Below are 16930 nucleotides of genomic sequence, written 5' to 3' on the forward strand. Positions count from 1 at the left end.
TAATTAGCACTCAGTGACAAGCCCTTCTTCTGCCTTTGCTCCTTCTATGCTCTATAGCCCCTGCCCAGCCATTCTCCCCATGGGGAGGGCTTGTCTGCACATGCTGCAAGTGCTGTCTCCAGGCATTTAATTGAAACCATGGGGAAGAAGAAACCTTCTTCGGGCAGCTTTTATCTGTGCAGAACTTTGCCCACAGGGAGAGGGAGCTATGCAGCAGGGCATTAGGGCAGACAAGCCAAAAGAACAACCCCCCCCCCCAAACAGCACTGAAACAAGGCTCAGATAGAAAGGACAAGGGGATAGAGGTTGACTGAGAAGCAGGTGTAGATGCTTATAGAAACACAGAAGGTCTGACCAGTCAGGGATTGAGTGGCTTATTTGAAAAGAAATCTGACCCGCAGACCCTGAAACAAAGAGTGACTGCATAATAGAGGGGTTTGATAGCTCTGGGCAATCTATCCAGCCCTGCAGAGAAGTGAGAAGTAAACGTGGTCGGTCTTGTGAACATTTTACCCAGGGCCACTTGGGAGTTTCCCAAGTGATCCCAATGTGTTTCCCCTACTGCTTCCCAATATTTCTCATTTTTGAAATATAACATTATTGTGACATCCACTTTTGTTTCAGATATGGTGTCATATAGATGAACACTTCCTGAGCAGTGAAAAGTGACAGGGCAGTCCTACCCAAATTTGATTTTCTTTGGCTGAAAGATATGGGAGACTGATAGTATTTTTCTTATATTTATTTACAAATATACAAGTAGAATATAAGTGGAGGAACACAGACACTCCTTCCATCCTACAACAGATCCCCAAAGACAGCAACCCAGAAACCTTAGCTCTTTCTCTCATTGTCTGTTCCCAAACTGCAACACACACATGCACAGATGCACTCACACACAAAAGTAATTCATTAAAAATATTGAGTTCCAACAGTCTCTTAACCATTAGCTTTCACCAGTGAAATATTCGAGGCTACTGACCAGCAATTCACCTAGTAAAAGGGATGGTTCTCATGTCATTTTCAATCTAAACACATAAAGTGCAACTGTGGAAAATGTGTTTCCAGACATGTTTATCACAGAGATCTTGCCAGGCAATCATCATTGATTACAGTACCTGACTCAGTAGCAAACATGGGCCATCGCGGTACATTCACACAATGGAGGGCACAAATAGCCCAGAGACTGGCACACACACATATATGTCTATCACTTGATAACTGCAAATCCAGCAATGACTTCCATGTGAAAATGGACCTTCAGAAACATAGCACAACTGATATAACTTCCTCATATCAGTGCAAGACTTTTCAGTGAAGTTGATTCACATACTCATGAAGTGTGTACACAGTCAAGGGTAGAGAAATCAAGTGGCCTACATGCACTACATGCAGGCATGAACCAACTGCAAGAAATGTTCAAAGGCACTTTTAGGGTCATAGGCAAAAGCCCTGCAAAGTCCTAAAAGTTTCTCCGTTCTCTAGGGGTGTTGTGGGACACACATGTGGCTGAGGGCTGAAGCAGGGGTGACTTCAGTCATCAGCCCATTCGGCCAGCTCAAAAGGTATGTGGTTATAAACAGGCAAACACATCACCAAGTGGCATAGCTAGCCACCCTGGAGCCCAGGACAAAGTTAAAAATGATGCCTCCCCATATCACACCTGCAATTTTTTAAAGACCCCCTCCTGCTCACCCCCCCAAGAGGCATGAGTGGCGATTGGAGTCTCTGGCTGTTGCCCCCTTGCTCCCAGTCCCCTCCTGCTTGCCCCCCAAACCACCTGTCATCCCCAAAGCTCCTGGAGCAAGGGGACAAGTGACCAGAGACTGTGATCCCCGCTGCCCCTCTTGCAAACAGTGCTGTTTTATCCAGCACTTTTTGCAAGAAGTGCAAACATTGTTCGCGGGGGTGGGGGAAGGTAGCAATGGCGGTGGAGACTGTTGCCCCCAGGCAGCCTGAAGCCTGTTACAGTTGCTACCCCTGCACCCCCTCTAGCTATGCCACTTTGCCCATGATTGTTGTTGCCTTGGTTTTGGCCCTGAAGCTGTTCTTAGCCATGCAGATGTCCTCTTTAGCCTCATGTCCTGGAAAAGAACTTAAATGTCCTCCTTTCCCCTGTGAGCTGCCCCTGCAGGCAGCATTTAGCCTTCTTGTAATTAATAAAAAATATACAATAAATTATATATAATATAGTTTTAAATTTAATAATAAGCAATAGAGAGCCCAACCCTATGCACATCTGCTCAGAAGTTGGTCCCATAATAGTCAATGGGGCTTACTCCCATGAAAGTGATGATAGGATTGCAGCCTTAAGGCCCAATCCTATCCAACTTTCCAGTGCTGGTGCAGCTGCAATTCAGCCCCAAAGCAAGAGAACAAATGTTCCCTTACCTTGTGAAGGCCTCAGCAACTATTATTATTATTATCAGTATTTAAATACCGCTTTTCAACAAAAGTTCACAAAGCGGTTTACAGAGAAAAATCAAATAACTAATGGCTCCCTGTCCCAAAAGGGCTCACAATCTAAAAACTACCCTACCATTGCAGGTTATAGTGCACACCCTATTGGTGCTGCTACACCAGGGCTGGAAAGTTGGGTAGGATTTGGCCCTGTGTGTTTAAATTAACCCTGCAAAATCAATACAAGATTTTAGCTTTTATTTGGTTGTGTCCTACATTTTGGGATTCCTGGTCCTCTTTTGCGGTTATGACATCTGGTCACCCTGGCCACGTGGGGCATGCTTCTTGACATCTGGAGCGCTTGATGCACAATCAGGGGAAACTGAGGAAGCCTCCCATGTATGTGTATGCAAGCCACACATACACTGGTGTGCACCTGCCACAGACATCAGGTCACAGTGAAGCGTCCAGGACTTCCCTAGGCACCCTGGCTCAGATGCTCCCACCGCGCTGGACAGGCAGGTGGCCTGCGATGCCTGGCAGAGATGCAAGCCCCCTCCTGCCCAGAACAGGCCTCAGCTCCTGCGTGAGTCGGGGGGGGGCGCCCCCTCGTTCCCTGGGCCCTCCTCCGCCAGCTGCGCCAGGTCCCTGCCGGAGCCGCCCGGGGCGCAGCTGGGCTCCGCCGCGCAGGAGAGCAACAGTACGTGCGGCGGGCGGAGTGTCTGGGCTGGGAGCGGCGGCGAGGCGAGGGGAGGGGTTTGCGGCTTGGCGTCGCTGCAGAAGTGTCGGCCTCTCGGGGAGCCGCCAGTGTGTGCGCGCGTGTGGAGGTGGGGAGTGGGAGAGCCTCGCTCCGCTCGCTGGCTGGCTCGCTCTCCGCCTGGGGCTGCTCTTCCTCGCCTCCTCCTCCTCGCCATCTCCCCCGCCCAGCCGTGCCGGAGGGAGGCAGGAATGTGAATCCCCCGGTTCCGATCCGGTGGGCTCTGCCTCGATCTCCTGGGTGCTCCCCTTCCCCAGCCAGAGACCCACCGCCATCCCTGCCCCTACTCCCGCTGGATCTATTGTCAAGCCAGAAGGGGACTGCCATCCTCCACCGCTGGGCGAGCACATCTGGGCATGCAACATCGACCTCGGGGATCAAGAAGGGGCAGCGCTCTGGTCCTCACCCCCCTGCTCGCCACCCAGCCTTCCTCGGAGGTTTCCATCTTTTCACTGCCTCTTAACACTGGAAGAGAAGGAAGCCAGCAAGCCGGGAAGGGAGGGAGGGAGGAGGAGGAAGAGGAGGAGGAGGGGGGCGGGGGTGGACACCCAAAGGCTGCTCTTTTTTTCCTCCCCCAGGGATTTAGTTCATGGGGATGTGTTCAAGGCAAGAGAGGATTCAGAAGGATATTGACATTGTGATCCAAAAGTGCAAGGCGGAGAAGGACTGCCTGTTTGCAGGTGAGTTTGCCCAGGCTGGGCTCCAGGTTCTTCCTCAGCGCCCCCCTTCCCCCTCCAGTTGCTGTTAGATGTCTCCATCCCCCCCCCCCCACACACACACCACATGATGTGTTGATTGGAGGTTGCATGACAGCTGTCATTTTGGGGTGAGGGATATCATCTCTTCCATAACACCATGGAGATTCTTGCTCACCTTTTTATTTAGATGATTGTTTGCAAGCATGCAAGCAGCATGTCCCTCTCTCTCTCTCTCTCACACACACACACACACACACACACACACACACCAGAGAGTGGGACACATGACACATCCTAGGCACCTGAGCGGCGAAGTGGTGTGGGAGATGCAGCTCAGGCATAGGATGTTGTGCTAAATGCAATTGCATGTTGAGCTCTATCCCCATCACAGCCGCCTTGTCTCTGATCCACAAGATTCCCCCTTTTGTTTTTCATGTGATCAGCAGAGCGAACAAAAGACATCTCCGTCTGGATATGCTTAGATCTGCCCATTATGTGTTCTGGGCATAGGGAATGAGAGCTTGTGGGGCAGGTTGTGGGGCAGGAGGAAGGTTCCTCGCTCCATCTGAGGTGGGACTGAACAATGAGCATCCACAGATGTCCAGAGATGGTCTGCATTTAAGATGTGTTGGTGTTTAGTTTCCCTTCCCCTGCTTAAAGCCTTGTTATTTTGCTTGTTGCTTTCCTCTGATCATTACTTGAAATGTTTGATTTAGCAGTCAGGCTTGTTCCTGCCTGTTGCCTCCTCTGACAATGGAAATTCCTTCCGTTGCCATAGTGCTGAGGCACTTGTTGCAAGGGAGGGGTAGGGTGTGTGTGTGTGTAGGGGGGGGTGTTTCTGATTTATTGTTACTATTATTATTTTCAGATTCAAATTAATCCCTTTCCCATATCACTGGCAGACTGGGTGGGGGGCAGATTAATTTACCAGCCATGACAGAATTTCCCAGCAAGAGCATTGTTCATCCATTCAAATACAGCTCTCTTGTGTTTTAGATTTCAGATACGCAGATTCCACCTTTACCTTCACCTACATTGGAGGATCTAAAAGGTACAGCTTCTTATTTAAATAGCTTGATTTCTCTTGAACCGTTGTTGATTCCATAGCAACTTGTATTCAGCAAGCTTTCCCTCCCTTTTTGAAGACAGCACGAACCACTGATTCTTTGAAAAGAACACTGGTCTTGAACAGGTGTTATGTGGGGTGATGATTAGTCATCAGAGACGGGGAGATCAAGAGTTCTGCTCTCTTATACTTTGTGCATTTGTACTCTTGTCTTAGTCAAATATGCAGTGCTATTTTTGACAGGCATAATGGGAGAGAATCCCCTGAGGTCACTGATGACAGAAAGTATTTTGATGATGAGGGGAGTAACAGAGCCCTAGCAGAATGGGTGATTTTTTGCAGCCGTAATTCAGTAGCCACATCAACATCCAGCACAGTGGAAAGAGCAAGACCACATCATGTAGACACTGTTTGCAATGTTGAGTGTTAACACTACAGATAATTGATGTACACGTTTCAATAAAATTTATGGTGCACGTAGCCACTGCTTCAGTAACAACCAAAGATTGAGTCAGTTACAACTACCACGCTTTTAAGTTGTACACAGTTTCTATTTTGGGATATAGGAATGGTCATTTAAATGTGAAAAGCTCTCCCCCCCTAATCTCTACAGTAGCTGTTTAAGTGTTTAATTGCATAAAATGCACTTTTTATTGGCAAAAAGACTTTGTCGCGAGAGAGAAATCTTTCCAAGTACTGCCCCGGTGCATAGGTTAAGTTGCTTTTCTGCAGTGTTATTTGGGGACAGACTAACTTAGACTCAAACCAAATGTCCAGAAGAAACAGGCCTTGGGGATCATTTTAGAGAGTTTGTGCAGTACTTGCATTGTGTGGACAAATATAGAGTTGACTTGTTTTGTGGGGAGGTGGAATGGATTTATGTGGAAGCAGGGACATTGCAATCTGATAGTGACAGTCTGGGAGACCCATTTTTCCCCAGTCAAAATCAACTTCCCCAGTGGCTTTTCTACCCATGGAGGTTAAGATAAACTTGTGAGAAGAAAAGCAGCTGGGAAGTCAATGTTGATCACAAAATATGACCTGAAGGGAAAGAGTTACACACCACACACTACCCCCACTGCTCTTAGATTAGTTCCCTCTCCCCATTTCAGTTAACAAAACAGAGAACACTGGCAGACTGATCGATGTGATTCATCTAGTTCTGGTAGCCCACATCCTTATGGTCAACCTGTGTTTATGTTCTTGTAGGTAGCTCTAGCACTTTTACAGTCAGATTCGATGCAGAATTAGGTCCTCCTAAACCTTCAGTGGACTTGGGTGCCCTTCTCTATTGCATTGGCTGTTAGTGCAAATTCCTTGCATTTGTCCTTTTGAACTCAGCCTTTAAGGTCGTCGCTTTACTATCTGGCCTGCCATCGAACTTGTTAAGGGCACTTTCAACTGGCTTTACAGTCCAGTTGTGGTGAAATACTGTATCTGTCCAATGAAATTAAGGTTTAGTGTGATGGGCAGGCTAATCTTCAGTGCATAAACACCCCTATCCCTCTTCCTAACCGTTTCTGTCACTGTTGCGTCAAAAACAGGGATTATGTTGTAAGAGCTATTGAAGAATCTTGTGCAAGGCAATCTTGGCAGAGCCGGAAAACTTCACATCATTTGCTTTCTCAAAGCAAGGGTATCACTTTGCAAATATGAGTTCGTGTGAGGAGCTGGACATGCACTTCTTAGGTCTTAAGAGGCCACAAAAGTGTCTCTTCTATTACTGTCCTATGCTGCAGCAAGGACTACCTCACCTTTTGGAGATCCAAGGGTTGTGAGACCCGTTCCCAGTACAAGAGCAAGGAAATGGAAAGCGTCCTTTTGCTTCCCTGTCTGGATAGAATCCCTTTCTGGATTCTCGGCTTCATGCAGCAAAATATGTTTATGAAACCTGCATCTCCATCCTTTATCAAGTGGTGTGCTATGGGGTTATGTCATTGATTGTCTGAACCACCTTATGAGGTTGATTGGGCGAAAGTTAGATTCAGATTCAGTTTGTCGACTGCAGCACCAATGGGTGACTTGCATGTGTAAATGAGCCATCACAGGTTAATTGCCACAGATAAAATTAATCCTTTTGCTTCCCCATTTCCAGCTCTAAAAATATAACACTTGCATATTAAGCTGTGGAGTATCAAGTGATGAGACAGCAAGCATTGCACCTGCATGTGTGAATTGCCCTTAACAGACTATGACTTGGGCAGAATCACTAATTTTGTATGTGAGTAGGGATTTGAACATGGATTTCCTATATTTAAACACAACACTTTAGCCGTACATAACCTGGGCATGTACAGAAGAGCATAAGCTCTGCTGGATGAGATAAAAGCTCTGTCAGTTCCCGCATCCTGCTTCTCATGGTGGCAAATATAGGTTCTGGGAAGCCCAGAAGCAGCAAGGTCCCATATTGCAGATGGTGGGATGGGCAACCCAATCCAATACTTCCCAGCGTCCAGGGCTGCAGTGGTGCCGAAATGGCAATGATGTATCCACTGGGGCTGAGAAGCAGCGCCAGGTCTCCTCGGGTTAAGGGAGCTTATGTGTCCTGGGCTGGGAAGGTGGTTAGGATATGGTGGCAGGGCCTGCTGCCTCCTCCCACCCCACTCCCAGTCCTTGCCCCACCTTTCCCCCTCCCGGAACACTTCCCCCTCCCCCACACCGACTTACTGTTCCGCCACCTGACATTCACCCGGAGCTCCAGGTGGTGTTCGGCCGTTCTCCACCTGGTGCTCGCTCAGCCCCAGTGCCGGCCTGGCGGTAAACGTTGCAAGCATGCCTTATGGCACGTTTGTGACACTGAGTGCTGGGGCTGGGCTGGCGCAGGCCTGATAGGATTGGGCCCTAAAACTGAGAGGGAGTGATTTGCTCTCAGTAGCACTGACAGTGAGTTGAAGAGGCCGCTTACATGCCGCGTTGTGGCTCCTGCATTACTTATCATTCTGTCCCCTTTAGCTATGCCACTGAGGCATCTTAGAGAGTTCATGGCAGAGGTGGGCTTCAAACGGGGGGGGGGGGTCGGAATCCTAATTTGCGGCTCACTCTTAGCCACTATGCAACACCCCCTCTTTTTTCTAAATTAAAAAATCTCAGGGGCTTCCTTGAGTGAGGTTCTTATTTGGATATAATTCCATGCATCCCAACAGCAGCTTAATTTCCAAGAAACTCCATTGGGATGTCAGGTATCGCTAGATCTTCATTTCTTGTAAATGTGTTTAGGACCAGGAGTAGGATCCACGTCAAAGATGATGTGAATCACTAATGGGAGAAATATCCTATTAGATTAGCTTAGCCATGTGTGAATTCAATTGAATGCCAGTTGCCTTTGCTGTGTGTTTGTTTTCAAAGGAGGTTTTATGTTCCTAGCACAGGACAAATAGGAATGATTTTATGAAACTGTGCTTAATTCACAGCCGAGGTTATTAAATGTGTAAGAGCTCCTATTCAGTAGAAATAGAGCAATACTACACGTTTACTTGGAAGTAGATCCTGCTATGTTTATAGGTGAATAGCATTGCAGTCTAACAACCCGATCCTATCCCCTGCCATTTTATACAATGCAGTCATGCTGACAGAGCGCGTGCTGTATCCGGTGGTGGGTGGGGTAATTGTGAGGCCTCCCAGAGGTAAGTAAAAAACTTCTTGTACTTACCTCTACATAGCCCTTTTCACCATCTATGGGTCTTCTTGGACCCATGCCAGCTATAGTGTGTCTGAGGAGAGAAAGGCAGCAAGGCTAGTTGCAAAACAGAAGACAGCATCCATCATGCATGTCTGCCGCCAAGATCCAACCCCTCCAGTCCACTTCCCACCCCAGATCTCCTCAAACCACTGTCATATCTGGCCCATAGAATTGGGTCAATAGTGTTGCTAAAATGATTACTTGCTTAGGTCACGATCCAAAACAGAATTAAGTTCTTCTTCTTCTTATTATTATTATCGGGTGAAAAAGAAATTAGATTTGAAAATGTTTTGAGAGTTCAAGTGCTGTTGGAATTATATATCTGAAATTTTGTCTCATTTGTTGGGTACCTCAGTTTCAAGCAAGAGGCAAATTCAAGCAGCATTGGCAATTGCCAATTTCATAATTTGAGATCTTAATGCATTTACTTTCTCATCAGCAATTTTAAGGTGTTTTATACAAGTGATCAATAGCTGAAGGCCAGGACTTGGTGACCTTTTCTGCACTCTGTGATTTATTGTAAAAACCTGTGCAAAATGTCTAATACACAGATTAGACATTTGGTGGTGTCTGGTGATTTGGATAGCTTAGATCACTTTTTAAGGAAAACAAAGACATCTGAAGATACGTGCAGCAAGCCAAAATCTCTTTGTTTGAACCTATGAGCCTTGTGCAGTACATCAAGGTCATCCTTAGGATTGGTTCACGCAATATAATAAAGATAAACCCATTTTAAATAATGTTTTGTGTGTAGATCCCTTCATTCCTCCCCTCTCCCACACACACACACACACACACACACACACACACACACGTAAATGTGTGTGCGCTCGCCAGTAATTTTAATAACATTATTATTATGGTAAAAAAAACAAAAACATTATTGTAAAGCAGGTCTTTATTTGTTAATCAAAATGTATATCCTATTAGGGAATTCAGTTCCTGTTCAGGCTCAAGGTATCGGAGAGATTTTTGGTTTGGGGTGAGTTCTAGTTTACTGGAAGAATCTGTCTGGGGTTTAAGTTCAGAGTTTTCTTTGTAACTTCCAAACACTTTACAAAGGTAGAGTGCATTGCAATAAACGGACAAGGATTGGGTGTGAGAAGGTCATTCATGACTCTAGCCAGATCCCATTCTTTATTTTCCCATAGGAATGGAACTGACATGCCAGCTGAAGCTGCTGAAAAGCTCTCCAGCCACCATCATCAATGCCATCACCACCATCTATGAATCTCTGATAAGCACTACATCTAGGCCTTTTCCCAAACTCTGTACCACAATAATTAATCTGTGGAACCTCTTGCTGCAGGTGATGGCACTTGGCCTAGGTTCCTTTTGAAGGGGATTGGATAGATTTCTAGAAGGAAAGTTCATTACAAGTTGTGTCATGATGGGTATACACAACCTTCTGGTTTTAGAAGTAGGGTATCTCTGAATGATGGGTGCAAGGGAGTGGCAATAGGATATAGGTATCTTGTGGCTTCAGGTCGGCCACTGTGAGATACAGGAAGCAGGACTAGATGGGCCTTTGGTCTGATCCATCAGGGGTCTTCTTATGTTCTTATGTACTTCATCCTTTTGGGAGAATGCAGCTCCATTCAAGTCAGACCAAATACCCCCACTGAAATCAGCAAAACTCCCGCCTAATAATATCTCTGTCTCGTCTGGATGCAGATATGGAGGCTGAGAGGAAGTGGCTTGCCTATGACCGCGTACTGATGAACGAAGCTTGAAGAGGGAACTTTCCGCCTTGCATTTTTTTCTCACTATACAACACTAACTCTCAGTGTGATTTACTCCTTGTGTACAGTAGGGTGTATATTTGCATGGACAAGCAAAGCGTGAATGGGGCAACTGCAGATGCAGTTGGCAGCCATTTCTGTGATTGTGGCAATTGGAATGGTGCTGTTGCAATTGCAGAAGTGGTGGCTGCCATTTCTTTGAATGTCCAGTTTACCTCTTATGGCTGCCTGTGGAAGTTCAGGACTTCCTGTATGGGGAAAAAAAATAGACTCATGTGTTAGCCTACAAGATGAATCCATGTAGCCGTGATCCTGACTTTACCCTTTCTCTTTACATTGCTGGTTTTTTCTAGCCCACTCTGCCCCAAGGTATATTGTGTTTTACTAGAAGGAAGGGCAGGGATTGCTGCGAAATGGCAGCACCGTATTTAGTGAGTACACAGAAGCAGGAAATGAAAGAATAGGGCAACAGACTGTATTTCGTGGTCATTGTGAACAAATTTGCTGCATGGAGAGGTGACTCTTATATCTTTGCTGCTACTCATTCTTTAGAAGATAAAAAATACTTGCAAAGTTTGCACCATAATATTGGTTCAGGATTGTGATACTATAGGCCTTACTATTTATTGTATTCATGTTCCACTTGAACATGGCTTTTAAGGCAGCACTCGTGCCGTATCCAGGCAGTTGCCCATCAATGCATTGATCAGACCTAGATCTGCTCAGCTTCAGGAAGATCTTGCATCATGTGGCGTCGCACCATACCCTGGGACTTTGCTGGTTGATGAATCAGACAGGCTGCCCAATTCTACCATGCAGTGATACAGCTCTGCCAGTGTGGCACCCCCTGAATCCCTCTGGAAGTGTCTTCAGAACACTTGTTCCTTGTCCCAAGGTAGGTGTATAGCTGGTGCAAGCCTTTGTGGACCTGGGTCATGGGATCAAGGCCAGGAAGGAGGTTAGGATATTGTCATGTGCCTTTCTAGCCGATACCATCGCTTTCCTGGTTCTGACCTGCCTTTCTCTCCACCCATCCCCACACCATTAAATCCCTTCCCCACCTCTTCCCAACCCTCTGCACCAACTTACTGGCTCCAGCAGTTGTCCCTGGTTCACAGTCAGGCCATGCTGAATAGTTTCTCGTTGCAACCGCTTTAAAGGGCCTTAGGTTGCTGGAATGAGCATTCTGTCAGTGTACGGCCCAAATATGAATGGGCTGTAAAGTAGTAATGTTGTAGCTAAATGTTAAAGCCTGAGTTCACAGACTTAAAAGTGGTATGGTGGCTTAGTCACGTCACCTGATGCAGGAGGTTAGCATGTTGCACCCATGATGGACTTCCTCCCATGCAGTGTGCAGGGCATTGCCCCAGATGGTGGGTGTGGTGATGCTCCATTGTCCTGCCCCCTGCTAGATTTTTTGCTATAAGTTTTGATAGAATAGAGATATTTCAGTGTGGTTTGCTTCATTGCATTATGCATGAAAATACACATTGAATGATATACGTATAACATGATGGTATTATTCAAAATACCAAGTTTTAAACATTTTGGTCAGTAGTGGTGTCACCCCCCCATGCTTGTCACCCAGTGCGACCCGCACACCCTAGCAACACCACTGTGGCAGCGCAAGAAATCGGTGGGGAAGAGACACTGTGCCGTAATGAAGACAGGCTCTACCTTGAGATTGGGAAAAGTAGCTGCTTCCAATTATGGGCTGGGATGCAGATTAAGAATGAAGAGTTTTAGACAGCTGTCAAAAGATCTACTGTCTGGAAAATGATTTTTAAAATTGTCTGGTCATGATGGGCGCTGAACTGGTTCTCCATTGCTGTGGGTAATTGTCCCTTCGTCATTCCAGTGTATGCAATTGCTCTAGAATGCATCCATACAACATGCTTGTATTTATGGTTTCATTACCTCCAACAGCATGGGCAGACCAATAAGGTGATTGGTGTGGAGCCCCTGGTCAACAGAAACAATGTAGTCCTCGCCCCTGCTCATAATGGAGAGCTTGAAAAACTATTTGTTTCTTTATTTTTTGGAAAGTGTTTAGTCTTACTTTCTCACTTCCAGTTGGAAACACTTGAGGCAGCTTACGCAATTAAAATCAATTAAATAACACAAACAATAAACAACTGCAATCAGATAAATTATAGGTCTGCAAATAACAGAAGTGATGAAGATCCAAAACAATTAAAAGATGTGTTCATAAACAGAAGATAAATCAAGCACCAACACTAGTAGTGGAGAGACCAGTGGGTCTCCCAGATCAGGGAATTCAACATTCTGGGTTCCACTACAGATTGGCTCTCTTGCACATCCTTACCACTACACCCCAGAAGATGGCTGAAAATGCACAAGCATCTCACCCAGATAATCTTATTAGATGTCAGATTCAAATGGGGAAGAGTTTACTGCTACCTTTAGATGTGATGGATGGACCATCCCAAGCTAACCTGCTGGGAGGACTGATCTTCTCTTAAGCTGTAACTCTTGCCTGGACTAGATGCTTGAAACTTGCCCATATTTCTGCCTACTGGGGTCTGCTGTTGAAGAAAGGAAATTTCAGACTAGCTGACATTACATTTTTATTAGGAGGGATAATGATGACTCTGTAAAGACCAGCTTCTCTGGTTGCCAAGACAAAAATAGGTTGGGCTTTCTTACAAAATGTTCCTGAGATGTGAACTAAGCTGACCTCCATTGGGTGCATGAAAAACAAGATACTCATCTGGTGTCAACCCATCCACTTCACATATGTTGGGGTAAAAAGAATTGTTGTTTGCTTCACTGTGCAGGGTGGGACCTACACGACTGAACATGCATGGCCTGTAGAAAGACTTGGTCAAGGGCTCTTGTACTGCATATTTTCAGAAAATGTCACCTCTCATGGGTTGCAATGTTCACTGTTCACAAATGGTGGACAAATGAGAATTTGTCTTTCCCCTCAAGCGTGACGTGGCCCAGAGATGTAATGTTCCTTATTTGACATGGTTTTCCCCTATTTGTTTTTATGGCAAAATGCTTGCATGTCACTTAAATGTCATGCCTTGCTGTTGACCCATTTCTGCTGCCTGCTGCTTTTGACAAGATTGGAATTGTTTTGCGAAAATATTGGCATTGCGTCTAGGATGGGCAGGTTTAAGAGTGTGACCATATCCTAGCTTTTCAGGTAAGCGTGATTTTAGAGAAGTACTATAGGCAATGTTGTAACTGCAGTTGCCTCTGTATGCATCATAATTGTTTGATCAGACCAGGTAGACCAGCATTTTATAAATCCATAAATCCAGGTAGACCAACATTTTATTTCCAACCATGACCAGGCAGATATCTTTGGAATTTTGCCAAAGGGGCAGGAATGTGATGACTTCCATCTGTTTTAGCTTTAGCGTCTGATACTCAGAAGTGTGATAGTGACCGTGGTGATACTTTCCATGATAGTTCCATTTGGGTATTGGGGAATTACTATTGATAGACATATTAATGGAAGAGGGGTCTGGAACTTTTTCAGAGCCATCTGCGCTAGTGTTCATCACTACACCTTGGTGAAATGAATTTAATGAATGAAACTTTTGTGACTGAAAGCTCATGCCACCTCAAATATGTTTGTCTTAAAGGTGCTGCAGAACTGTTTATAAATGAACTTGTCATTGTGCAAAAATGTGTGATATGTTAATTTCTTTCATTTTGATCCTCCCCTTCCAAGAAGCCCAGTGCAATATACAAGGTTCCCCTCTCCACATTTTATTCTCATGATAATCCTTTGAGGTAGGCTTTACTTAACGATAGTAAATGGCTTAAGGACTCCCCCATGACCAGAATGACTAGTGATTTGATCCAAGATCTCCCTGATTGAAATTTATCTTGTCAATCATTGTACTATGCTGGCTTTGTTCAATAGTAGCATAGTGTCCATGCAAAATCCTGGATTCTGTAGATTTGGTTTGGACCTGCCCTCAGATCAGGTTAGTGACACAAGGCCCAATACTATCCAATTTTTGAGCCAACGGAGCATGCACTGCATCCTGCAATGGGGGGGGGGGATATTCATGGAGGCCTCCTCAAAGTAAGGGAACATTTGTACTTTTATCTTAGGGCTGCATTGCGGCTGCATCGGCATGGGAAAGCTGGATAGGATTGGGTCCACAATGAAATTAATAGGGAATGAAAAGGAGAAGAAGACTGAGATTTGCGCTTGCATAAGCACAGACTCTCAAGGCATAGGTTTGCTGTAATTTTGCATTCAGGCCGCCTGTGGAGCCCTGCATGAGATTTTGGTGCTTGGATCGATAAGAACATCTTTCCTCATAAACGATATTGAGCTGTAATATTGTGAAAATTACGTGACAATCAAATTTAGGCTGGACATAAATGTGGGCAAAGCCAGGCCAGTGTCTGAAGGACTGTGATCCCTCCCACTTCAAATAAAGTTAAAGGAAGAAAAAAAGAAAATCTCAAGTATGTGAATTGCATGGATTATCATAAATAATCCTTTCCCTCAGAGGCTTGAGTAATCATTTTTTGGCTGGCTGGCTGGTCGGGCACGGCTTCATTTTTCTCAGAACGATCTGTGTTCACATTTCTGAATTATTGGAGCTGTTTGACAGTCCTGAAGTGCTTTCTGGTCGAGGAAGACTGTAATTAAGAATGTATTCGTTAGGAACATCTTTGTGGTATAATCTAAGCACTAAATATGGAACAGACTGGATAGCAATTTTAATAATTTTTAATTTGCTTTTGCAGTAAAGCTTGCAGTCCAGTTGAGGGACGCTTCTCCGTAAATATGAGGAGCTCAGTCAAGGGGCTGTGATGGAACAAGATCTACTGTCCTTTAACTGCTGCTGTGGAATAGAAGAGCCAGTTTGGTTCATTATGCTTTCTACAACTGGAGTGAGAAGGACATTAGAATCCTAACTGAATGTTGTGATTAATTTTTTATTTTTTATTTTGTAAATGAAAAGAGAGTCTGATTTCTGTTGTCCTACTAGCTGTCTTCCTTTTTGTGCCACTCTGCCTGTTCCAAAATCTGAAAGCATCTACAAGGAGTGCTGAGCAGGCAACTTTGTAAGGATGCCACATTATGCCCTGGAGTCTGCAGATACTTGACTTGATTTACATAAAACAAAGGCTTAGTTTGCATGCGGAGGGGGAAATTACAGAACTTTCCTCTTAGTTAACAAATTGAACTCGTTAGAATGCTGAACTCTTTGTGTTCTTTCTTTTATTTTATGGATTTAAATACTATCTTCCATCAGTCATACCAGGGCAGTGTTTCAGACACTAAAACAATATACAAAATACATCACATACAAATCAACTAAACAGAGCAATTAAACAATTTAAAACAAAGAGCTGAAGTGAAAGCACCTGGTACAACACAAAGGCACCAACAGAAGTGTCTACAGAAGTAAGTCCCATTGAACTGGATGGGTCTTACCAGAGGCATAGCTAAGTGGGTGCAGAGGGTAGCAATTACATAGGGGAACAAGCTTTAGGGGGGCAAACAGCTGAGCTTGGCACTAGTGGCCAAAATTGTGAAAACCTTGGTATGTACAAATAATACCATCATGTTATATATCATTAATTTAATGCTGAATGCAATGAAACAAACCATGCTGGAATATCTGTATTCTATCAAAAGTTATGGCCAATTAACCAGAAAACTTTTATTTACTAACAAAATTATTCACTTAATAAATTAAATGTGATTTCATTTGGGGGGGGGGGGCTACAAAATCTTCTTTAACACCAGGTAGCAGATGCCTTAGCTATGCCACTGCCCCATTTTTCACTCTTTAAAACGTCTGGGAGTGACGTCACTTCTGGGGCATCATTTTATTCCCAGCACTGGGCTACACTTTCATTAGCTATGGCACTGGGGTCTTACTCCCAGTAAGCATGTATAGGATTGCAGCCTAAGATACTCAGCACACCTAAAAGACATCTAGAAGCATTCAAGAAGCCTGGTAGAACAAAAAGTATTTCTCTGGCACCTAAAAGATAGTAGCCAATGACTAGATGAGCTTCCCTTCCCTTTGGTGCTAAACTGTTGCAAGGAGGATCACAGAAGAAGAAAGCCTCTCCTTTTCCCAGAATAATTTGAATCTGAACAGAATCTGTAATTGTTTTATGTTACCCTTGCTGTTACTATTGTTTCTCTGGTTCATTTGGACTGCAATGGTATACACACTTTCCTGGGAGTAAGCACCATTAAATAAATTGGAACTGCCTTCTGTGTAGACAAGCATAGTATTGTGCTGTAGGTGTGCTGTTTGCTTGTCAGGGGAGTGGATTGTGGAAGAAATGTGTTGGAGAAGAACCAAAACTCAGTAAGAGAGTAACTACTTTGCACGTGGAAGTCCCAGCTTCATTCCCTGGCAAATGCAAGAAGGGTTGGGAAAAGACTCCCATCCGAAACATTGAAAAGTCCTGCTAGTCAGTGTAGTCAGCACCGACCTGGATGGACCAATGGGCTACTTGGTAAAACATGGCAGTGCCAGGTTTTTGGGCTGCAGGCCTTTCAACACTTTTCCTTGAACCTGCAAACTCAAAGGCGATGCACAGCCAATAGCTGTTTGTCTGTCTCTT

The 16930-nt window shown here is 44.9% G+C and overlaps 1 protein-coding gene across 2 annotated transcripts in view; it reads left to right on the forward strand.

The window, feature by feature from the left end:
* Positions 1 to 3746: 3746 nt before the first annotated feature.
* PARP8 (poly(ADP-ribose) polymerase family member 8) overlaps positions 3747 to 16930 on the forward strand; it is a 188260-nt gene continuing 175076 nt past the window's right edge. For both annotated transcript variants that reach the window (XM_066614239.1, XM_066614240.1), the window contains exons 1-2: positions 3747 to 3837; positions 4852 to 4906. In XM_066614239.1, the coding sequence (XP_066470336.1) occupies positions 3747 to 3837; positions 4852 to 4906 (146 nt within the window). The remainder of the gene's footprint in view (positions 3838 to 4851; positions 4907 to 16930) is intronic.

This window comes from Tiliqua scincoides, chromosome 2 (genome assembly GCF_035046505.1).
Source record: "Tiliqua scincoides isolate rTilSci1 chromosome 2, rTilSci1.hap2, whole genome shotgun sequence".
In the NCBI taxonomy this organism is placed as follows: domain Eukaryota; kingdom Metazoa; phylum Chordata; class Lepidosauria; order Squamata; family Scincidae; genus Tiliqua; species Tiliqua scincoides.